General features: G+C 47.6%; 1 protein-coding gene across 1 annotated transcript in view; it reads left to right on the top strand.

Annotated features, from left to right (window-relative positions):
* wnt7aa (wingless-type MMTV integration site family, member 7Aa) overlaps window positions 1–26839 on the top strand; it is a 94560-nt gene that overhangs the window by 24660 nt on the left and 43061 nt on the right. Inside the window, exon 3 of the mRNA XM_021610831.3 lies at window positions 13881–14152. Within this exon, the coding sequence (XP_021466506.2) occupies window positions 13881–14152 (272 nt within the window). The remainder of the gene's footprint in view (window positions 1–13880; window positions 14153–26839) is intronic.

Genomic DNA, 26839 nt, shown 5'->3' with positions numbered 1-26839 from the left:
AAGAACCCTTGAGGAACCCTATTTTCTTAGTGTTTAGGGGGAGCTAGCGGTTGATTTGGAATACAGGGTATGTTTCCTTGGTTGAAGGGTCAGTGTTGTCGGGTTAAGGTGTAAATTATTGATCGGGGGTAGAGTTGACCAGGCAAGCCAGTAACACTGCTTATCAATACTGTAATGATGATGATGACGACACCACAGGGTTCAATCAATACATTTTTTTAAAGCCCTTCTTACATCAGCTAATGTCACAAAGTTCTGTACAGAAACCCAGCCTAAAGCCCTAAACCTAGAGAGGAACCAGGCTATGAGGGGTGGCCAGTCCTCTTCTGGCTGTGCCGGGTGGAGATTATAACAGAACATGGCCAAGATGTTCAAATGTTCATAAATGACCAGCAGGGTCAGATAATAATAATCACAGTGGTTGTCGAGGGGAGAGAGAGAGAGAGAGAGAGATCACACAGGACATTGGATAAGACAGGAGAAATACTCCAGATATAACAGACTGACCCTAGCCCCCCCGACACATAAACTATCAGCATAAATACTGACTTCAAATCTACTGAGATTTGTCCTGATAGGATGTGATTAAATTACAGTATGGTACTATCACTGACCAGCTCATGGGTGTTTTCATTTCCTGTGTATTTTATTTTCAATAGTATCACCTGTAAGGTGTTATCTGTATTTTAATTAAGAATGAGGCTAACCTGGTAGTGGTGTATGGGGTGGAACCCTATGGTATCACAGCCCTATGGTATCACAACCCTGAGTTATCACAGCCCTGTGGTATCACAACCCTGAGTTATCACAACCCTGTGTTATCAGAACCGAGTTGTATCTGAACAGAACACTGTGGTATCAGAATATAACCCTGTGGTATCAGAGCAGAACACTTTGGTATCAGAACAGAACCCTGTGGTATCATAACCCTGTGGTATAAGAACAGAACCATGTGGTATCTGAACAGAACCCTGTGGTATCAGAACCCCGTGGTATCAGAACAGAACCCTGTGGTATCAAAACCTGTGGTATCAGAACCCTGTGGTGTCAGAACAGAACTCTGTGGTATCAGAACAGAACCCCGGTCTGATCAGAACCTTGTGGTACTGTATTAGTGTGGGGTGTAATGGTGTGGTATCAGGCGGTCCATCTAGGGAGGGTCTGCATGCCTCTCAGCCCTCAGGCTCACCTCAAGGAGCTGCCAGCTGTGTGACAGGAGCTGGGCTGAGGGCCAGATTCTAAACATCACAACACTATCTCTCCCTCTGGGTGCACCGTTAAATACATCTCTGACCATTGTATTGCAGCAATACATGGACTATACTTTCCTGGGTTGACCTGGTTGATCTGCTGAGACAGTGTTGACCTGGACAGTTAACCTGCTGAGAGACAGTGTTGACCTGCTGAGAGACAGTGTTGACCTGGACAGTTGACCTGTTGAGAGACAGTGTTGACCTGCTGAGAGACAGTGTTGACCTGCTGAGAGACAGTGTTGACCTGCTGAGAGACAGTGTTGACCTGCTGAGAGACAGTGTTGACCTGCTGAGAGACAGTGTTGACCTGCTGAGAGGCAGTGTTGACCTGCCTCTCAGACAATGTTGACATGGTACCGGTCTGTCTGTCTGTCTGTCTGTCCAGAGACAGGATGTGGCTGCATGGCTGGACTAATGCTCCGTCCGTCCTTCCGTCCGTCCGTCCTTCCTTCCTTCCTTCCAGAGACAGTGTTGACCTGCTGAGAGAGTGTGTTGACTTTGAGGTTGACCTGCTTAGTGACAATGATGACCTGCCGAGATGCAGTGTTGACCTGCTGAGAGAGTGTGTTGACCTGTTGAGAGACAGTGTTGACCTGGCTCTTAGCAGGGCAACACTGTCTCTCAGCAGCTCAACACTGTCTCTTAGCAGGTCAACCTTCAGATCAACACTATCTCTCAGCAGGTCAACACTGCCTCTCAGCAGGTCAACACTGCCTCTCAGCAGGTCAACACTGTCTCTTGACTCATCATTGTCAATAAGCAGGTCAACCTTAAAGTCAACACACTCTCTCAGCAGGTCAACACTGTCTCTGGAAGGAAGGAAGGAAGGACGGACGGACGGAAGGACGGACGGAGCATTAGTCCAGCCATGCAGCCACATCCTGTCTCTGGACAGACAGACAGACAGACAGACCGGTACCATGTCAACATTGTCTCTCAGCAGGTCAACCTCGGGTCAACACTGTCTCTCAGCAGGTCAACACTGTCTCTCAGCAGGTCAACACTGCCTCTCAACAGGTAAACACTGCCTCTCAGCAGGTCAACACTGTCTCTCAGCAGGTCAACACTGCCTCTCAGCAGGTCAACACTGTCTCTCAGCAGGTCAACACTGTCTCTCAGCAGGTCAACACTGTCTCTCAGCAGGTCAACCTCCGGTCAACATTGTCTCTCAGCAGGTCAACACTGTCATTCAGCAGGTCAACACTGCCTCTCAGCAGGTCAACACTGTCTCTCAGCAGGTCAACACTGTCTCTCAGCAGGTCAACACGGTCTCTCAGTAGGTCAACCTCCGGTCAACATTGTCTCTCAGCAGGTCAACACTGTCATTCAGCAGGTCAACACTGTCTCTCAGCGGGTCAACATCCGGTCAACATTGTCTCTCAGCAGGTCAACACTGTCGTTCAGCAGGTCAACCCCAAAGTCAACACTGTCTTTCAGCAGGTCAACCTCCGGTCAACACTGTCATTCAGCAGGTCAACACTGTCATTCAGCAGGTCAACACTGTCATTCAGCAGGTCAACACTGTCATTCAGCAGGTCAACACTGCCTCTCAGCAGGTCAACACTGCCTCTCAGCAGGTCAACACTGTCTCTCTGCAGGTCAACAACTGTCCCTCTGCAGGTCAACACTGTCTCTCAGCAGGTCAACATTGTCTCTCAGCAGGTCAACCTCCGGTCAACACTGTCTCTCAGCAGGTCAACACTGTCTTTCAGCAGGTCAACAAACTCTCTTAGCAGGTCAACCCTGCCTCTCAGCAGGTCAACACTGCCTCTCAGCAGGTCAACCTCCAGGTCAACACTGTCATAAGCAGGTCAACACTGCTTCTCAGCAGTCACTAAGCAGGTCAATTTCCAAGTCAACACTGTCTCTCAGCAGGTCAACACTGTCTCTCAGGAGGTCAATACTGTCACTAAGCAGGTCAAACCCCAAGTCAACACTGCCTCTCAGCAGTCACTAAGCAGGTCAATTTCCAAGTCAACACTGTCTCTCAGCAGGTCAAAATTGTCTCTCTGCAGGTCAACACTGTCTCTCAGCAGGTCAACACTGTCTCTCAGCAGGTCAACACTGTCTCTCAGCAGGTCAACACTGTCTCTCAGCAGGTCAACACTGTCTCTCAGCAGGTCAACACTGTCTCTCAGCAGGTCAACACTGTCTCTCAGCAGGTCAACACTGTCTCTCAGCAGGTCAACACTGTCTCTCAGCAGGTCAACCCCCAAGTCAACACGGTCTCTCTGCAGGTCAACACTGTCTCTCAGTAGGTCAACCTCCGGTCAACACTGTCTCTCAGCAGGTCAACACTGTCTCTCAGCAGGTCAACTTCCAGGTCATCACTATCTCTCAACAGGTCAACACACTCTCTCAGCAGGTCAACCCTCCCTCTCAGCAGGTCAACACTGTCTCTGCAGGTCAACACTGTCTCTCAGCAGGTCAACACTGCTTCTCAGCAGGTCAACACTGCTTCTCAGCAGGTCAACACTGCTTCTCAGCAGGTCAACACTGCTTCTCAGCAGGTCAACACTGTCTCTCAGCAGGTCAACCTCCAGGTCAACACTGTCTCTCAACAGGTCAACACTGTCTCTTAGTAGGTCAACACTGCTTCTCAGCAGGTCAACACTGTCACTAAGCAGGTCAACCCCAAAGTCAACATTGTCTCTCAGCAGGTCAACTTCCGGTCAACACTGTCTTTCAGCAGGTCAACACTGTCTCTCAGCACGTCAACCTCCGTTCAACACTGTCTGTCAGCAGGTCAACCTCCAGTCAACACTGTCTCTCTGCAGGTCAACACTGTCCCTCTGCAGGTCAACATTGTCTCTCAGCAGGTCAACCTCCGGTCAACACTGTCTCTCAGCAGGTCAACACTGTCTTTCAGCAGGTCAACAAACTCTCTTAGCAGGTCAACCCTGCCTCTCAGCAGGTCAACACTGCCTCTCAGCAGGTCAACCTCCAGGTCAACACTGTCATAAGCAGGTCAACACTGCTTCTCAGCAGTCACTAAGCAGGTCAATTTCCAAGTCAACACTGTCTCTCAGCAGGTCAACACTGTGTCTCAGTAGGTCAATACTGTCACTAAGCAGGTCAAATCCCAAGTCAACACTGCCTCTCAGCAGTCACTAAGCAGGTCAATTTCCAAGTCAACACTGTCTCTCAGCAGGTCAAAATTGTCTCTCTGCAGGTCAACACTGTCGTTCAGCAGGTCAACCCCAAAGTCAACACTGTCTTTCAGCAGGTCAACCTCCGGTCAACACTGTCATTCAGCAGGTCAACACTGTCATTCAGCAGGTCAACACTGTCATTCAGCAGGTCAACACTGTCATTCAGCAGGTCAACACTGCCTCTCAGCAGGTCAACACTGCCTCTCAGCAGGTCAACACTGTCTCTCTGCAGGTCAACAACTGTCCCTCTGCAGGTCAACACTGTCTCTCAGCAGGTCAACATTGTCTCTCAGCAGGTCAACCTCCGGTCAACACTGTCTCTCAGCAGGTCAACACTGTCTTTCAGCAGGTCAACAAACTCTCTTAGCAGGTCAACCCTGCCTCTCAGCAGGTCAACACTGCCTCTCAGCAGGTCAACCTCCAGGTCAACACTGTCATAAGCAGGTCAACACTGCTTCTCAGCAGTCACTAAGCAGGTCAATTTCCAAGTCAACACTGTCTCTCAGCAGGTCAACACTGTCTCTCAGGAGGTCAATACTGTCACTAAGCAGGTCAAACCCCAAGTCAACACTGCCTCTCAGCAGTCACTAAGCAGGTCAATTTCCAAGTCAACACTGTCTCTCAGCAGGTCAAAATTGTCTCTCTGCAGGTCAACACTGTCTCTCAGCAGGTCAACACTGTCTCTCAGCAGGTCAACACTGTCTCTCAGCAGGTCAACACTGTCTCTCAGCAGGTCAACACTGTCTCTCAGCAGGTCAACACTGTCTCTCAGCAGGTCAACACTGTCTCTCAGCAGGTCAACACTGTCTCTCAGCAGGTCAACCCCAAGTCAACACGGTCTCTCTGCAGGTCAACACTGTCTCTCAGTAGGTCAACCTCCGGTCAACACTGTCTCTCAGCAGGTCAACACTGTCTCTCAGCAGGTCAACTTCCAGGTCATCACTATCTCTCAACAGGTCAACACACTCTCTCAGCAGGTCAACCCTCCCTCTCAGCAGGTCAACACTGTCTCTGCAGGTCAACACTGTCTCTCAGCAGGTCAACACTGCTTCTCAGCAGGTCAACACTGCTTCTCAGCAGGTCAACACTGCTTCTCAGCAGGTCAACACTGCTTCTCAGCAGGTCAACACTGTCTCTCAGCAGGTCAACACTGTCTCTCAACAGGTCAACACTGTCTCTTAGTAGGTCAACACTGCTTCTCAGCAGGTCAACACTGTCACTAAGCAGGTCAACCCCAAAGTCAACATTGTCTCTCAGCAGGTCAACTTCCGGTCAACACTGTCTTTCAGCAGGTCAACACTGTCTCTCAGCACGTCAACCTCCGTTCAACACTGTCTGTCAGCAGGTCAACCTCCAGTCAACACTGTCTCTCTGCAGGTCAACACTGTCCCTCTGCAGGTCAACATTGTCTCTCAGCAGGTCAACCTCCGGTCAACACTGTCTCTCAGCAGGTCAACACTGTCTTTCAGCAGGTCAACAAACTCTCTTAGCAGGTCAACCCTGCCTCTCAGCAGGTCAACACTGCCTCTCAGCAGGTCAACCTCCAGGTCAACACTGTCATAAGCAGGTCAACACTGCTTCTCAGCAGTCACTAAGCAGGTCAATTTCCAAGTCAACACTGTCTCTCAGCAGGTCAACACTGTGTCTCAGTAGGTCAATACTGTCACTAAGCAGGTCAAATCCCAAGTCAACACTGCCTCTCAGCAGTCACTAAGCAGGTCAATTTCCAAGTCAACACTGTCTCTCAGCAGGTCAAAATTGTCTCTCTGCAGGTCAACACTGTCTCTCAGCAGGTCAACACTGTCTCTCAGCAGGTCAACACTGTCTCTCAGCAGGTCAACACTGTCTCTCAGCAGGTCAACACTGTCTCTCAGCAGGTCAACACTGTCTCTCAGCAGGTCAACACTGTCTCTCAGCAGGTCAACACTGTCACTAAGCAGGTCAACACTGTCTCTCAGTAGGTCAACCTCCGGTCAACACTGTCTCTCAGCAGGTCAACACTGTCTCTCAACAGGTCAACTTCCAGGTCATCACTATCTCTCAACAGGTCAACACTGTCTCTGCAGGTCAACACTGTCTCTCAGCAGGTCAACCTCCAGGTCAACACTGTCTCTCAACAGGTCAACACTGTCTATCAGCAGGTCAACCCTGCTTCTCAGCAGGTCAACACTGCTTCTCAGCAGGTCAACACTGTCTCTCAGCAGGTATACCTCCAGGTCAACACTGTATCTCAACAGGTCAACACTGTCTCTTAGTAGGTCAACACTGCTTCTCAGCAGGTCAACACTGTCACTAAGCAGGTCAACCCCAAAGTCAACATTGTCTCTCAGCAGGTCAACTTCCGGTCAACACTGTCTTTCAGCAGGTCAACACTGTCTCTCAGCACGTCAACCTCCGTTCAACACTGTCTGTCAGCAGGTCAACCTCCAGTCAACACTGTCTCTCTGCAGGTCAACACTGTCCCTCTGCAGGTCAACACTGTCTGTCAGCAGGTCAACCTCCGGTCAACACTGTCTCTCTGCAGGTCAACACTGTCCCTCTGCAGGTCAACACTGTCTGTCAGCAGGTCAACCTCCGGTCAACACTGTCTCTCTGCAGGTCAAAACTGTCTTTCAGCAGGTCAACTCTGCCTGTAAGCAGGTCAACACACTCTCTCAGCAGGTCAACCCTGCCTCTCAGCAGGTCAACACTGCCTCTCAGCAGGTCAACCTCCATGTCAACACTGCCTCTCAGCAGGTCACCTCTTCCTGTCAGCAGGTCAACACACTCTCTCAGCAGGTCAACCCTGCCTCTCAGCAGGTCAACACTGCCTCTCAGCAGGTCAACCTCCATGTCAACACTGTCTCTCAGCAGGTCAACAAACTCTCTCAGCAGGTCAACACTGTCTCTCAGCAGGTCAACTCTGCCTGTCAGCAGGTCAACACACTCTCTCAGCAGGTCAACTCTGCCTCTCAGCAGTTCAACACACTGTCTCTCAGCAGGTCAACACTGTCTCTCAGCAGGTCAACCCTACCTCTCAGCAGGTCAATACTGTCTCTCAGCAGGTCAACCTACAGGTCAACACTGACCCTCCATAGGTCAACACTGTCTCTCAGCAGGTCAACACTGCTTCTCAGCAGGTCAACACTGTCTCTCAGCAGGTCAACACTGTCTCTCAGCAGGTCAACACTGTCTCTCAGCAGGTCAACACTGTCTCTCAGCAGGTCAACCCTGCCTCTCAGCAGGTCAATACTGTCTCTCAGCAGGTCAACCTCCAGGTCAACACTGACTCTCCATAGGTCAACACTGTCTCTCAGCAGGTCAACACTGCTTCTCAGCAGGTCAACACTGTCTCTCAGTAGGTCAACCTCCGGTCAACACTGTCTCTCAGCAGGTCAACACTGTCTCTCAGCAGGTCAACCTCCAGGTCAACACTGTCTCTCAACAGGTCAACACTGTCTCTCAGTAGGTCAACACTGTCTCTCAGTAGGTCAACACTGCATCTCAGCAGGTCAACACTGTCACTAAGCAGGTCAACACTGTCTCTCTGCAGGTCAACCTCCAGGTCAACACTGACCCTCCATAGGTCAACACTGTCTCTCAGCAGGTCAACACTGCTTCTCAGCAGGTCAACACTGTCTCTCAGCAGGTCAACACTGTCTCTCAGCAGGTCAACACTGTCTCTCAGCAGGTCAACCCTGCTTCTCAGCAGGTCAATACTGTCTCTCAGCAGGTCAACCTCCAGGTCAACACTGACTCTCCATAGGTCAACACTGTCTCTCAGCAGGTCAACACTGCTTCTCAGCAGGTCAACACTGTCTCTCAGTAGGTCAACCTCCGATCAACACTGTCTCTCAGCAGGTCAACACTGTCTCTCAGCAGGTCAACCTCCAGGTCAACACTGTCTCTCAACAGGTCAACACTGTCTCTCAGTAGGTCAACACTGTCTCTCAGTAGGTCAACACTGCTTCTCAGCAGGTCAACACTGTCACTAAGCAGGTCAACCCCCAAGTCAACACGGTCTCTCTGCAGGTCAACACTGTCTCTCTGCAGGTCAACACTGTCTCTCAGCAGGTCAACATTGTCTCTCAGTAGATCAACCTCCGGTCAACACTGTCTCTCAGCAGGTCAACACTGTCTCACAGCAGGTCAACTTCCAGGTCATCACTATCTCTCAACAGGTCAACACACTCTCTCATCAGGTTAACCCTGCCTCTCAACAGGTCAACACACTCTCTCAGCAGGTTAACACTGTCTCTCAGCAGGTCAACCTCCAGGTCAACACTGTCTCTCAACAGGTCAACACTGTCTCTCAGCAGGTCAACACTGTCTCTCAGCAGGTCAACAAACTCTCTTAGCAGGTCAACACTCTCTCTTAGCAGGTCAACACTGTCTCTCATCAGGTCAACCCTGTCTCTCAGCAGGTCAACTCTGCCTGTAAGCAGGTCAACACACTCTCTCAGCAGGTCAACCCTGCCTCTCAGCAGGTCAACTCTGCCTGTCAGCAGGTCAACACACTCTCTCAGCAGGTCAACCCTGCCTCTCAGCAGGTCAACTCTGCCTGTCAGCAGTTCAACACTGTCTCTCAGCAGGTGAACACTCTCTCTCAGCAGGTCAACACTCTCTCTTAGCAGGTCAACACTGTCTCTCATCAGGTCAACACTGTCTCTCAGCAGGTCAACACTGTCTCCCAGCAGGTCAACACTGCCTCTCAGCAGGTCAATATTGTCTCTCAGCAGGTCAACCTCCAGGTCAACACTGCTTCTCAGCAGGTGAACACTCTCTCTCAGCAGGTCAACACTCTCTCTCAGCAGGTCAACACTGTCTCTCAGCAGGTCAACACTGTCTCTCAGCAGGTCAACACTGTCTCTCAGCAGGTCAATATTGTCTCTCAGTAGATCAACCTCCGGTCAACACTGTCTCTCAGCAGGTCAACACTGTCTCTCAGCAGGTCAACACTGTCTCTCAGCATGTCAAAACTGTCTCTCAGCAGGTCAACACTGTCACTCAGCAGGTCAACCCCCAAGTCAACACGGTCTCTCTGCAGGTCAACCCTGCCTCTCAGCAGGTCAACACTGTCTCTCAGCAGGTCAACCTCCAGGTCAACACTGCTTCTCAGCAGGTCAACACTGTCACTAAGCAGGTCAACCCCCAAGTCAACACGGTCTGTCTGCAGGTCAACACTGTCTCTCAGCAGGTCAACATTGTCTCTCAGTAGATCAACCTCCGGTCAACACTGTCTCTCAGCAGGTCAACACTGTCTCTCAGCAGGTCAACTTCCAGGTCATCACTCTCTCAACAGGTCAACACACTCTCTCAGCAGGTCAACCCTGCCTCTCAGCAGGTCAACACTGTCTCTGCAGGTCAACACTGTCTCTCAGCAGGTCAACCTCCAGGTCAACACTGTCTCTCAACAGGTCAACACTGTCTCTCAGCAGGTCAACACTGCTTCTCAGCAGGTCAACACTGTCTCTGCATGTCAACACTGTCTCTCAGCAGGTCAACCTCCAGGTCAACACTGTTTCTCAACAGGTCAACACTGTCTCTTAGTAGGTCAACACTGCTTCTCAGCAGGTCAACACTGTCACTAAGCAGGTCAACCCCAAAGTCAACATTGTCTCTCAGCAGGTCAACCGCCGGTCAACATTGTCTATCAGCAGGTCAACACTGTCTTTCAGCAGGTCAACACTGTCTCTCAGCAGGTCAACCTCCGGTCAACACTGTCTCTCTGCAGGTCAACACTGTCCCTCTGCAGGTCAACACTGTCTCTCAGCAGGTCAACCTCCGGTCAACACTGTCTCTCAGCAGGTCAACCTCCGGTCAACACTGTCTCTCAGCAGGTCAACACTGTCTCTCAGCAGGTCAACCCCCAAGTCAACACTGTCTCTCTGCAGGTCAACACTGTCTCTCAGCAGGTCATCTCTGCCTGTAAGCAGGTCAACACACTCTCTCAGCAGGTGAACCCTGCCTCTCAGCAGGTCAACATCCATGTCAACACTGTCTCTCAGCGGGTCAACAAACTCTCTCAGCAGGTCAACACTGTCTCTCAGCAGGTCAACTCTGCCTTTCAGCAGGTCAACACACTCTCTCAGCAGGTCAACACTGTCTCTCAGCAGGTCAACACTGTCTCTCAGCAGGTCAACACTGTCTCTCAGCAGGTCAACACTGTCTCTCAGCAGGTCAACACTGTCTCTCAGCAGGTCAACACTGTCTCTCAGCAGGTCAACACACTCTCTCTCAGCAGGTCAACACACTCTCTCTCAGCAGGTCAACACTGTCTCTCAGCAGGTCAACACTGTCTCTCAGCAGGTCAAAACTGTCTCTCAGCAGGTCAACACTGTCTCTCAGCAGGTCAACCCTGCCTCTCAGCAGGTCAATACTGTCTCTCAGCAGGTCAACCTCCAGGTCAACACTGTCTCTCCACAGGTCAACACTGTCTCTCCACAGGTCAACACTGTCTGTCCACAGGTCAACACTGTCTCTCAGCAGGTCAACACTGTCTCTCAGCAGGTCAACACTGTCTCTCAGCAGGTCAACACTGTCTCTCAGCAGGTCAACACTGTCACTAATTAGGTCAACCTCCATGTCAACACTGTCTCTCAGCAGGTCAACAAACTCTCTTAGCAGGTCAACCCTGTCTCTCAGCAGGTCAGCTATGCCTGTAAGCAGGTCAACACACTCTCTCAGCAGGTCAACCCTGCCTCTCAGCAGGTCAACCCTGCCTCTCAGCAGGTCAACACTGTCTCTCAGCAGGTCAACTCTGCCTGTCAACAGGTCAACACTATCTCTCAGCAGGTCAACTCTGCCTGTCATTCAGGTTAACACTCTCTCTCAGCAGGTCAACACTGTCTCTCAGCAGGTCAACACTGTCTCTCAGCAGGTCAACACTGTCTCTCAGCAGGTCAACCCTGCCTCTCAGCAGGTCAATACTGTCTCTCAGCAGGTCAACCTCCAGGTCAACACTGTCTCTCCACAGGTCAACACTGTCTCTCAGCAGGTCAACACTGCTTCTCAGCAGGTCAACACTGTCTCTCAGAAGGTCAACACTGTCACTAAGCAGGTCAACCCCCAAGTCAACACGGTCTCTCTGCAGGTCAACACTGTCTCTCAGTAGGTCAACCTCCGGTCAACACTGTCTCTCAGCAGATCAACACTGTCTCTCAGCAGATCAACACTGCCTCTCTGCAGGTCAACACTGTCTCTCAGCAGGTCAACCACCAGGTCAACACTGTCTCTCAACAGGTCAACACTGTCTCTCAACAGGTCAACACTGCTTCTCAGCAGGTCAACACTGTCTCTCAGCAGGTCAACACTGTCTCTCAGCAGGTCAACCTCCAGGTCAACACTGTCTCTCAACAGGTCAACACTGTCTCTCAGCAGGTCAACCCTGCATCTCAGCAGGTCAACACTGTCTCTCAGCAGGTCAACCCTGCCTCTCAGCAGGTCAACACTGTCTCTCAGCAGGTCAACTCTGCCTGTCAACAGGTCAACACTATCTCTCAGCAGGTCAACTCTGCCTGTCAGCAGGTTAACACTCTCTCTCAGCAGGTCAACACTGTCTCTCAGCAGGTCAACACTGTCTCTCAGCAGGTCAACACTGTCTCTCAGCAGGTCAACCCTGCCTCTCAGCAGGTCAATACTGTCTCTCAGCAGGTCAACCTCCAGGTCAACACTGTCTCTCCACAGGTCAACACTGTCTCTCAGCAGGTCAACACTGCTTCTCAGCAGGTCAACACTGTCTCTCAGCAGGTCAACACTGTCACTAAGCAGGTCAACACTGTCACTAATTAGGTCAACCCCCAAGTCAACACGGTCTCTCTGCAGGTCAACACTGTCTCTCAGCAGGTCAACCTCCAGGTCAACACTGTCTCTCAGCAGGTCAACCCCCAAGTCAACACTGTCTCTCTGCAGGTCAACACTGTCTCTCAGCAGGTCAACACTGTCTCTCAGCAGGTCAACACGGTCTCTCAGCAGGTCAACCACCAGGTTAACACTGTCTCTCAGCAGGTCAACACTGCCTCTCTGCAGGTCAACACTGTCTCTCAGCAGGTCAACCACCAGGTTAACACTGTCTCTCAACAGGTCAACACTGTCTCTCAACAGGTCAACACTGCTTCTCAGCAGGTCAACACTGTCTCTCAGCAGGTCAACACTGTCTCTCAGCAGGTCAACACTGTCTCTCAGCAGGTCAACACTGTCTCTCAGCAGGTCAACACTGTCTCTCAGCAGGTCAACACTGTCTCTCAGCAGGTCAACACTGTCTCGTCAGCAGGTCAACACTGTCTCTCAGCAGGCCAACACTGTCTCTCAGCAGGTCAACACTGTCTCTCAGCAGGTCAACACTGTATCTCAGCAGGTCAACCTCCAGGTCAACACTGCCTCTCAGCAGGTCAACCTGCAGCAGCCTGCCTGGCTGGACGAATGATTCCTCTGTCTGACATGCAGAATAAAGGACAGTGTTTGTATTACATCTAGTGTGCCCTCTGAGATTGACACTTTCTCTTCGGCATAGTAAACTAAGTTTGGATTCTATCTCCTACAGATATCTGTGAGCTCACAATACTCAGAGCCCTTCAGGTGCATTTCCCCCTTTCCCTGCCCTCCTCCTCCTCTGCTCCTCTCCCCCTTTCCCTGCCCTCCTCCTCCTCTGCTCCTCTCCCCGTTTCCCTGCCCTCCTCCTCCTCTTCTCCTCACCCCCTTTCCCTGCCCTCCTCCTCCTCTGCTCCTCTCCCCCTTTCCCTGCCCTCCTCCTCCTCTGCTCCTCTCCCCCTTTCCCTGCCCTCCCCCTCCTCTGCTCCTCTCCCCCTTTCCCTGCCCTCCTCCTCCTCTGCTCCTCTCCCCGTTTCCCTGCCCTCCTCCTCCTCTTCTCCTCACCCCCTTTCCCTGCCCTCCTCCTCCTCTGCCTCTCCCCCTTTCCCTGCCCTCCTCCTCCTCTTCTTCTCTCCCCCTTTCTCTGCTCTCCTCACCCCTTTCCCTGCACTCCTCTCCCTCTTTCCCTGCACTCCTCCTCCTCTTCTCCTCTCCACCTTTCCCTGCCCTCCTCCTCCTCTGCCTCTCCCCCTTTCCCTGCTCTCCTCTCCCCTTTCCATGCCCTCCTCCTCTCCTCTCCCCTTTCCCTGCTCTCCTTCCCCCCTTTCCCTGCCCTCCTCCTCTCCTCTCCCCTTTCCCTGTTCTCCTTCCCCCCTTTCCCTGCCCTCCTCTCCTCCTTCCCCCTGCAGCCCTGCCCCTCATCCCCCTACCGTCATTAATCTGTTTAAAGCAGCCGTGATAAATGAACTAAACTTGGCTTGCCTCGCATTTTTTATGATTTGGTTTGAACAAGCTATGTCAGGTATGTGAGGAGGCTTGATACCGCCCTAACAGAGGGTCATGTTGTCAGCGATTCTGATTCAAAAAGGTTCTTTATGTATTTCATTGCTGTGCAAAACAAATTCCCTTCAGGGAAATGGTTTCAATCAATCAACCAACCAATCAAATCCTCTCTCCTCTCTCCCAGGTAGTAAGGAGGCAGCGTTTACCTACGCCATCATCGCCGCAGGTGTGGCCCATGCCATCACAGCAGCGTGTACCCAGGGGAACCTGTCTGACTGCGGCTGTGATAAGGACAAGCAGGGGACCTACAGCCAGGACGAGGGCTGGAAGTGGGGAGGCTGCTCGGCTGACGTGAGCTATGGCCTGGGGTTCTCTAAGGTCTTCGTAGACGCGAGAGAGATCAAACAGAATGCCAGGACCTTAATGAACCTCCACAACAACGAAGTGGGACGCAAGGTATGTAGATACAAAAGTGGACATTCCACCTCAATGACATCCTGTAGGAAGTCATGTCAATGTTTCCCCTCACTAACAATGTCTAATAGGAAGATAATTTTATCATATTGAGACATGGTATAAAACACCTTAATTGTAGTCTGATAGACCACCATGAGGTAGAGCAACAAACAGACCCTCCTCTCATGTAATCATTATAACCTGCAAGACTCCGTTCGCAAGAAGAGCTGGAAGCAGTGGACGGTGCTGTAAGCTTGGTGTTGTGATGTCTAATCCCCTGTCTGTATGCTCTGGAGAATAAACCACAGGAAGTAGTCAGACGCATCAGAGAGGAAGTAACCTGTAATGGAACCATGGCAGGCGTTACAGAGGAGGCAAAACAGACAGGAAGTAGTCAGACGCATCAGAGAGGAAGTAACCTGCAATGGAACCATGGCAGGCATTACAGAGGAGGGAAAACACAGAAAGGTGTGATCACATCTTAAATCTGGACCTGGTATGGACCTGGAAACTGGAACACCCTGGTTCAGACACTGTTCTCTCTCTGTTCTCTCTCAGCTCCATCACCCTGGTTCAGACACTGTTTTCTCTCGGTTCTCTCTCAGCTCCATCAACCTGGTTCAGACTCTGTTCTCTCTCTGTTCTCTCTCAGCTCCATCACCCTGCTTCAGACACTGTTCTCTCTCCTCTCTCAGCTCCATCACCCTGGTTCAGACACTGTTCTCTCTCTGTTCTCTCTCAGCTCCATCAACCTGGTTCAGACTCTGTTCTCTCTCTGTTCTCTCTCAGCTCCATCAACCTGGTTCAGACTCTGTTCTCTCTCAGCTCCATCAACCTGGTTCAGACACTGTTCTCTCTCTGTTCTCTCTCAGCTCCATCACCCTGGTTCAGACACTGTTTTCTCTCTGTTCTCTCTCAGCTTCATCGCTATACTAAGTACTTCCTCTATGAACAGTTAGATGTAGTAACTGTTTTGATAACATGATGAGATCAATTAAGAAAACAACCTCTACATGTTGTGATGATGTTTCCACTTCACAGAGCCCTCTGTCTCTGTCTGGAGATGCACCCCTGGCTGATAGGACCTTTATACTGATTAAGGTCCAATATTTTCTTGGTTTATAATGACATGTCTTTCTTGCTCAATGTTGATATCATGCCCTCACTTTGCAGAGATGTGTAAAGTGTTTCAGCACTGGACAGAGCTGGTTGGGGATATGATATTATATGATATGACCCTACAGAGCTGGTTGGGGATATGATATTATATGATATGACCCTACAGAGCTGGTTGGAGATATGATATGATATGACCCTACAGAGCTGGTTGGGGATATGATATTATATGATATGACCCTACAGAGCTGGTTGGGGATATGATATTATATGATATGACCCTACAGAGCTGGTTGGAGATATGATATGATATGACCCTACAGAGCTGGTTGGGGATATGATATGATATGACCCTACAGAGCTGGTTGGGGATATGATATGATAGGACCCTACAGAGCTGGTTGGGGATATGATATGATATGACCCTACAGAGCTGGTTGGGGATATGATATGATATGACCCTACAGAGCTGGTTGGGTTATGATATGATATGACCCTACATAGCTGATTAGGGATATGATTTGACCATACAGAGCTTTTTGGGTTATGATATGATATGACCCTACAGGACTGGTTGGTGATATGATATGATATGACCCTAAAGAGCTGGTTGGGGATATGATATGGCCCTACAGAGCTGGTTGGGTTATGATATGATATGACCCTACAGAGCTGATTGGAGATATGATATGATATGACCCTACAGAGCTGGTTGGGGATATGATAGGATATGATATGACCCTACAGAGCTGATTGGAGATATGATATGACCCTAGAGAGCTGGTTGGGGATAGGATATGATATGACCATACAGTACTGGTTGGGGATATGATAGAATATGATATGACCCTACAGAAGTGATTGGAGATATGATATGACCCTAGAGAGCTGGTTGGGGATAGGATATGATATGACCCTACAGTGCTGGTTGGGGATATGATATGACCCTACAGAGCTGATTGGGGATATGATATGATATGACCCTACAGAGTTGAATGGGGATATGATATGATATGAACCTACAGAGCTGGGTGAGGATAGGATATGATATGACCCTACAGAGATGGTTGGGGATTAGGAAATGATATGACCCTACAGAGCTGATTGGAGATATGATATAATATGACCCTACAGAGCTGGTTGGGGATATGATGTGATATGACCCTAAAGAGCCGATTGGGGATATGATATGACCCTACAGAGCTGGTTGGGGATATGATATGACCCCACAGAGCTGAATGGGGATATGATATGATGTGACCCTGCAGAGCTGGTTGGGGATAGGATATGATATGACCCTACAGAGCTGGTTGGGGATAGGATATGATATGACCCTACAGAGCTGGTTGGTGATATGACATGATATGACCGTATTGAGCTGGTTGGGTTATGAAATGATATGACCCTACATAGCTGATTAGGGATATGATTTGACCATACAGAGCTTTTTGGGTTATGATATGATATAACCCTACAGGGCTGGTTGCGGATATGATATGATATGACCCTACAGGAGCTGGTTGGGGATATGATATGACCCTACAGAGCTGGTTGGGTTATGATATGATATGACCCTACAGAGCTGATTAGGCATATGATTTGACCATACAGAGCTTTTTTGGTTATGATATGATATGACCCTACAGAGCTGGTTGGGGATATGATATGATATGACCCTACAGAGCTGGTTAGGGACATGATATATGACCCTAAAGAGCTGGTTGGGGATATGATATGATATGACCCTAAAGAGCTGATTGGGGATATGATATGATATGACCCTACAGAGCTGAATGTGGATATGATATGATATGACCCTAGAGAGCTGGTTGGGGATAGGATATGATATGACCCTACAGAGCTGGTTGGGGATATGATATGAACCTACAGAGCTGGGTGAGGATAGGATATGAAATGACCCTACAGAGATGGTTGGGGATTAGGAAATGATATGACCCTACAGAGCTGATTGGAGATATGATATAATATGCCCCTACAGAGCTGATTTGAGATATGATATGATATGACCCTACAGAGCTGGTTGGGGATATGATGTGATATGACCCTAAAGAGCCGATTGGGGATATGATATGACCCTACAGAGCTGGTTGGGGATATGATATGACCCCACAGAGCTGAATGGGGATATGATATGACCCTACAGAGCTGGTTGGGGATAGGATATGATATGACCCTACAGAGCTGGTTGGGGATAGGATATGATATGACCCTACAGAGCTGGTTGGTAATATGATATGATATGACCGTATTGAGCTGGTTGGGTTATGAAATGATATGACCCTACATAGCTGATTAGGGATATGATTTGACCATACAGAGCTTTTTGGGTTATGATATGATATAACCCTACAGGGCTGGTTGCGGATATGATATGATATGACCCTACAGGGCTGGTTGGGGATATGATATGACCCTACAGAGCTGGTTGGGTAATGATATGATATGACCCTACAGAGCTGATTAGGCATATGATTTGACCATACAGAGCTTTTTTGGTTATGATATGATATGACCCTACAGAGCTGGTTGGGGATATGATATGATATGACCCTACAGAGCTGGTTGGGTTATGATATGATATGACCCTACAGAGCTGATTAGGGAAATTATTTGACCATACAGAGCTTTTTTGGTTATGATATGATATGACCCTACAGAGCTGGTTGGGGATATGATATGATATGACCCTACAGAGCTGGTTAGGGACATGATATATGACCCTAAAGAGCTGGTTGGGGATATGATATGATATGACCCTAAAGAGCTGGTTGGGGATATGATATGATATGACCCTGAAGAGCTGATTGGGGATATGATATGATATGACCCTACAGAGCTGATTGGAGATATGATATGATATGACCCTACAGAGCTGGTTGGGGATATGATAGGATATGATATGACCCTACAGAGCTGATTGGAGATATGATAGGATATGATATGCCCCTACAGAGCTAATTGGAGATATGATATGATATGACCCTACAGAAGTGATTGGAGATATGATATGACCCCACAGTACTGGTTGGGGATATGATAGGATATGATATGACCCTACAGAGCTATTTGGAGATATGATATGACCCTACAGAGCTAGTTGGGGATATGATATGACCCTACAGAGCTGATTGGGGATATGATATGACCCTTCAGAGCTGATTGGGGATATGATATGATATGACCCTACAGAGCTGAATGGGGATATGATATGATATGACCCTAGAGAGCTGGTTGGGGATAGGATATGATATGACCCTACAGAGCTGGTTGGGGATATGATATGAACCTACAGAGCTGGGTGAGGATAGGATATGAAATGACCCTACAGAGATGGTTGGGGATTAGGATATGATATGACCCTACAGAGCTGATTGGATATATGATATAATATGACCCTACAGAGCTGATTTGAGATATGATACAATATGACCCTACAGAGCTGGTTGGGGATATGATGTGATATGACCCTAAAGAGCCGATTGGGGATATGATATGACCCTACAGAGCTGGTTGGGGATATGATATGACCCCACAGAGCTGAATGGGGATATGATATGATATGACCCTACAGAGCTGGTTGGGGATAGGATATGATATGACCCTACAGAGCTGGTTGGGGATATGATATGATATGACCGTATTGAGCGGGTTGGGCTATGAAATTATATGACCCTACATAGCTGATTAGGGATATGATTTGACCATACAGAGCCTGTTGGGTTATGATATGATATGACCCTACAGAGCTGGTTGGGTTATGATATGATATGACCCTACAGAGCTGGTTGGGGATATGATATGATATGACCCTACAGAGCTGGTTGGGTTATGATATGATATGACCCTACAGAGCTGGTTGGGGATATGATAGGATATGATATGACCCTACAGAGCTGATTGGAGATATGATAGGATATGATATGCCCCTACAGAGCTTTTTGGAGATATGATATGACCCTACAGAAGTGATTGGAGATATGATATGACCCCACAGTACTGGTTGGGGATATGATAGGATATGATATGACCCTACAGAGCTGATTGGAGATATGATATGACCCTACAGAGCTAGTTGGGGATATGATATGACCCTACAGAGCTGATTGGGGATATGATATGACCCCTGATTGGATATATGATATAATATGACCCTACAGAGCTGATTTGAGATATGATACAATATGACCCTACAGAGCTGGTTGGGGATATGATGTGATATGACCCTAAAGAGCCGATTGGGGATATGATATGACCCTACAGAGCTGGTTGGGGATATGATATGACCCCACAGAGCTGAATGGGGATATGATATGATATGACCCTACAGAGCTGGTTGGGGATAGGATATGATATGACCCTACAGAGCTGGTTGGGGATATGATATGATATGACCGTATTGAGCGGGTTGGGCTATGAAATGATATGACCCTACATAGCTGATTAGGGATATGATTTGACCATACAGAGCCTGTTGGGTTATGATATGATATGACCCTACAGAGCTGGTTGGGTTATGATATGATATGACCCTACAGAGCTGGTTGGGGATATGATATGATATGACCCTACAGAGCTGGTTGGGTTATGATATGATATGACCCTAGAGAGCTGGTTGGGGCGGCAGGGTAGCCTAGTGGTTAGAGAGTTGGACTAGTAACCGGAAGGTTGCAAGTTCAAACCCCCCGAGCTGACAAGGTACAAATCTGTCGTTCTGCCCCTGAACAGGCAGTTAACCCACTGTTCCTAGGCCGTCATTGAAAATAAGAATTTGTTCTTAACTGACTTGCCTGGTTAAATAAAGGTAAAATACAATAAAAAATGATATGATATGACCCTACAGAGCTGGTTGGGGTTATGATATGATATGACCCTACAGAGCTGGTTGGGTTATGATATGATATGACCCTACAGAGCTGGTTGGGGATATGATATGATATGACCCTACAGAGCTGGTTGGGTTATGATATGATATGACCCTACAGAGCTGGTTGGGGATATGATATGATATGACCCTACAGAGCTGGTTGGGTTATGATATGATATGACCCTAGAGAGCTGGTTGGGGCGGCAGGGTAGCCTAGTGGTTAGAGAGTTGGACTAGTAACCGGAAGGTTGCAAGTTCAAACCCCCCGAGCTGACAAGGTACAAATCTGTCGTTCTGCCCCTGAACAGGCAGTTAACCCACTGTTCCTAGGCCGTCATTGAAAATAAGAATTTGTTCTTAACTGACTTGCCTGGTTAAATAAAGGTAAAATACAATAAAAAATGATATGATATGACCCTACAGAGCTGGTTGGGGATATGATATGATATGACCCTACAGAGCTGGTTGGGGATATGATATGACCCTACAGAGCTTGTTGGGGATATGATATGATATGACCCTACAGAGCTGGTTGGGTTATGATATGATATGACCCTAGAGAGCTGGTTGGGGATATGATATGATATGACCCTACAGAGCGGGTTGGGTTATGATATGATATGACCCTACAGAGCTGGTTGGGTTATGATATGATATGACCCTACAGAGCTGGTTGGGTTATGATATGATATGACCCTACAGAGCTGGTTGGGGATATGATATGACCCTACAGAGCTGGTTGGGGATATGATATGATATGACCCTACAGAGCTGTTTGGGTTATGATATGATATGACCCTACAGAGCTGGTTGGGTTATGATATGATATGACCCTACAGAGCTGGTTGGGTTATGATATGATATGACCCTACAGAGCTGGTTGGGTTATGATATGATATGACCCTACAGAGCTGATTTGAGATATGATATGATATGACCCTACAGAGCTGGTTGGGGATATGATGTGATATGACCCTAAAGAGCCGATTGGGGATATGATATGACCCTATAGAGCTGGTTGGGGATAGGATATGATATGACCCTACAGAGCTGGTTGGTGATATGATATGATATGACCGTATTGAGCTGGTTGGGTTATGAAATGATATGACCCTACATAGCTGATTAGGGATATGATTTGACCATACAGAGCTTTTTGGGTTATGATATGATATAACCCTACAGGGCTGGTTGCGGATATGATATGATATGACCCTACAGGGCTGGTTGGGGATATGATATGACCCTACAGAGCTGGTTGGGTTATGATATGATATGACCCTACAGAGCTGATTAGGCATATGATTTGACCATACAGAGCTTTTTTGGTTATGATATGATATGACCCTACAGAGATGGTTGGGGATATGATATGATATGACCCTACAGAGCTGGTTGGGTTATGATATGATATGACCCTACAGAGCTGGTTGGGGAAATGATATGATATGACCCTACAGAGCTGGTTGGGTTATGATATGATATGACCCTACAGAGCTGGTTGGGTTATGATATGATATGACCCTACAGAGCTGGTTGGGGATATGATATGACCCTACAGAGCTGGTTGGGTTATGATATGATATGACCCTACAGAGCTGGTTGGGGATATGATATGATATGACCCTACAGAGCTGGTTGGGTTATGATATGATATGACCCTACAGAGCTGGTTGGGGATATGATATGATATGACCCTACAGAGCTGGTTGGGTTATGATATGATATGACCCTACAGAGCTGGTTGGGTTATGATATGATATGACCCTACAGAGCTGGTTGGGGATATGATATGACCCTACAGAGCTGGTTGGGGATAGGATATGATATGACCCTACAGAGCTGTTTGGGTTATGATATGATATGACCCTACAGAGCTGGTTGGGTTATGATATGATATGACCCTACATAGCTGGTTGGGGATATGATATGACCCTACAGAGCTGGTTGGGTTATGATATGATATGACCCTACAGAGCTGGTTCGGGATATGATATGATATGACCCTACAGAGCTGGTTGGGTTATGATATGATATGACCCTACAGAGCTGGTTGGGTTATGATATGATATGACCCTACAGAGCTGATTTGAGATATGATATGATATGACCCTACAGAGCTGGTTGGGGATATGATGTGATATGACCCTAAAGAGCCGATTGGGGATATGATATGACCCTACAGTGCTGGTTGGGGATATGATATGACCCCACAGAGCTGAATGGGGATATGATATGATATGACCCTACAGAGCTGGTTGGGGATAGGATATGATATGACCCTACAGAGCTGGTTGGGGATAGGATATGATATGACCCTACAGAGCTGGTTGGTGATATGATATGATATGACCGTATTGAGCTGGTTGGGTTATGAAATGATATGACCCTACATAGCTGATTAGGGATATGATTTGACCATACAGAGCTTTTTGGGTTATGATATGATATAACCCTACAGGGCTGGTTGCGGATATGATATGATATGACCCTACAGGGCTGGTTGGGGATATGATATGACCCTACAGAGCTGGTTGGGTTATGATATGATATGACCCTACAGAGCTGATTAGGCATATGATTTGACCATACAGAGCTTTTTTGGTTATGATATGATATGACCCTACAGAGATGGTTGGGGATATGATATGATATGACCCTACAGAGCTGGTTGGGTTATGATATGATATGACCCTACAGAGCTGGTTGGGGAAATGATATGATATGACCCTACAGAGCTGGTTGGGTTATGATATGATATGACCCTACAGAGCTGGTTGGGTTATGATATGATATGACCCTACAGAGCTGGTTGGGGATATGATATGACCCTACAGAGCTGGTTGGGTTATGATATGATATGACCCTACAGAGCTGGTTGGGGATATGATATGATATGACCCTACAGAGCTGGTTGGGTTATGATATGATATGACCCTACAGAGCTGGTTGGGGATATGATATGATATGACCCTACAGAGCTGGTTGGGTTATGATATGATATGACCCTACAGAGCTGGTTGGGTTATGATATGATATGACCCTACAGAGCTGGTTGGGGATATGATATGACCCTACAGAGCTGGTTGGGGATAGGATATGATATGACCCTACAGAGCTGTTTGGGTTATGATATGATATGACCCTACAGAGCTGGTTGGGTTATGATATGATATGACCCTACATAGCTGGTTGGGGATATGATATGACCCTACAGAGCTGGTTGGGTTATGATATGATATGACCCTACAGAGCTGGTTCGGGATATGATATGATATGACCCTACAGAGCTGGTTGGGGATAGGATATGATATGACCCTACAGAGCTGGTTGGTGATATGATATGATATGACCGTATTGAGCTGGTTGGGTTATGAAATGATATGACCCTACATAGCTGATTAGGGATATGATTTGACCATACAGAGCTTTTTGGGTTATGATATGATATAACCCTACAGGGCTGGTTGCGGATATGATATGATATGACCCTACAGGGCTGGTTGGGGATATGATATGACCCTACAGAGCTGGTTGGGTTATGATATGATATGACCCTACAGAGCTGATTAGGCATATGATTTGACCATACAGAGCTTTTTTGGTTATGATATGATATGACCCTACAGAGATGGTTGGGGATATGATATGATATGACCCTACAGAGCTGGTTGGGTTATGATATGATATGACCCTACAGAGCTGGTTGGGGAAATGATATGATATGACCCTACAGAGCTGGTTGGGTTATGATATGATATGACCCTACAGAGCTGGTTGGGTTATGATATGATATGACCCTACAGAGCTGGTTGGGGATATGATATGACCCTACAGAGCTGGTTGGGTTATGATATGATATGACCCTACAGAGCTGGTTGGGGATATGATATGATATGACCCTACAGAGCTGGTTGGGTTATGATATGATATGACCCTACAGAGCTGGTTGGGGATATGATATGATATGACCCTACAGAGCTGGTTGGGTTATGATATGATATGACCCTACAGAGCTGGTTGGGTTATGATATGATATGACCCTACAGAGCTGGTTGGGGATATGATATGACCCTACAGAGCTGGTTGGGGATAGGATATGATATGACCCTACAGAGCTGTTTGGGTTATGATATGATATGACCCTACAGAGCTGGTTGGGTTATGATATGATATGACCCTACATAGCTGGTTGGGGATATGATATGACCCTACAGAGCTGGTTGGGTTATGATATGATATGACCCTACAGAGCTGGTTCGGGATATGATATGATATGACCCTACAGAGCTGGTTGGGTTATGATATGATATGACCCTACAGAGCTGGTTGGGTTATGATATGATATGACCCTACAGAGCTGATTTGAGATATGATATGATATGACCCTACAGAGCTGGTTGGGGATATGATGTGATATGACCCTAAAGAGCCGATTGGGGATATGATATGACCCTACAGTGCTGGTTGGGGATATGATATGACCCCACAGAGCTGAATGGGGATATGATATGATATGACCCTACAGAGCTGGTTGGGGATAGGATATGATATGACCCTACAGAGCTGGTTGGGGATAGGATATGATATGACCCTACAGAGCTGGTTGGTGATATGATATGATATGACCGTATTGAGCTGGTTGGGTTATGAAATGATATGACCCTACATAGCTGATTAGGGATATGATTTGACCATACAGAGCTTTTTGGGTTATGATATGATATAACCCTACAGGGCTGGTTGCGGATATGATATGATATGACCCTACAGGGCTGGTTGGGGATATGATATGACCCTACAGAGCTGGTTGGGTTATGATATGATATGACCCTACAGAGCTGGTTGGGTTATGATATGATATGACCCTACAGAGCGTATTAGGGAAATTATTTGACCATACAGAGCTTTTTTGGTTATGATATGATATGACACTACAGGGCTGGTTGGGGATATGATATGACCCTACAGAGCTGGTTAGGGACATGATATATGACCCTAAAGAGCTGGTTGTGGATATGATATGATATGACCCTAAAGAGCTGGTTGGGGATATGATATGATATGACCCTGAAGAGCTGATTGGGGATATGATATGATATGACCCTACAGAGCTGATTGGAGATATGATATGATATGACCCTACAGAGCTGGTTGGGGATATGATAGGATATGATATGACCCTACAGAGCTGATTGGAGATATGATATGATATGACCCTACAGAAGTGATTGGAGATATGATATGACCCCACAGTACTGGTTGGGGATATGATAGGATATGACCCTACAGAGCTGATTGGAGATATGATATGACCCTACAGAGCTAGTTGGGGATATGATATGACCCTACAGAGCTGATTGGGGATATGATATGACCCTTCGGAGGTGATTGGGGATATGATATGATATGACCCTACAGAGCTGAATGGGGATATGATATGATATGACCTTAGAGAGCTGGTTGGGGATAGGATATGATATGACCCTACAGAGCTGGTTGGGGATATGATATGAACCTACAGAGCTGGGTGAGGATAGGATATGAAATGACCCTACAGAGATGGTTGGGGATTAGGATATGATATGACCCTACAGAGCTGATTGGAGATATGATATAATATGACCCTACAGAGCTGATTTGAGATATGATATGATATGACCCTACAGAGCTGGTTGGGTTATGATATGATATGACCCTAGAGAGCTGGTTGGGGCGGCAGGGTAGCCTAGTGGTTAGAGAGTTGGACTAGTAACCGGAAGGTTGCAAGTTCAAACCCCCCGAGCTGACAAGGTACAAATCTGTCATTCTGCCCCTGAACAGGCAGTTAACCCACTGTTCCTAGGCCGTCATTGACAATAAGAATTTGTTCTTAACTGACTTGCCTAGTTAAATAAAGGTAAAATACAATAAAAAATGATATGATATAACCCTACAGGGCTGGTTGCGGATATGATATGATATGACCCTACAGGGCTGGTTGGGGATATGATATGACCCTACAGAGCTGGTTGGGTTATGATATGATATGACCCTACAGAGCTGGTTCGGGATATGATATGATATGACCCTACAGAGATGGTTGGGTTATGATATGATATGACCCTACAGAGCTGGTTGGGTTATGATATGATATGACCCTACAGAGCTGATTTGAGATATTATATGATATGACCCTACAGAGCTGGTTGGGGATATGATGTGATATGACCCTAAAGAGCCGATTGGGGATATGATATGACCCTACAGTGCTGGTTGGGGATACGATATGACCCCACAGAGCTGAATGGGGATATGATATGATATGACCCTACAGAGCTGGTTGGGGATAGGATATGATATGACCCTACAGAGCTGGTTGGTGATATGATATGATATGACCGTATTGAGCTGGTTGGGTTATGAAATGATATGACCCTACATAGCTGATTAGGGATATGATTTGACCATACAGAGCTTTTTGGGTTATGATATGATATAACCCTACAGGGCTGGTTGCGGATATGATATGATATGACCCTACAGGGCTGGTTGGGGATATGATATGACCCTACAGAGCTGGTTGGGTTATGATATGATATGACCCTACAGAGCTGGTTGGGTTATGATATGATATGACCCTACAGAGCGTATTAGGGAAATTATTTGACCATACAGAGCTTTTTTGGTTATGATATGATATGACA

This window comes from Oncorhynchus mykiss, chromosome 7 (assembly GCF_057628025.1).
Source record: "Oncorhynchus mykiss isolate SJ-2025 chromosome 7, ASM5762802v1, whole genome shotgun sequence".
Classification (NCBI taxonomy): domain Eukaryota; kingdom Metazoa; phylum Chordata; class Actinopteri; order Salmoniformes; family Salmonidae; genus Oncorhynchus; species Oncorhynchus mykiss.
Note: the sequence above shows the minus strand (reverse complement) of the source record. Positions and strands in the feature narration are given on the sequence as shown.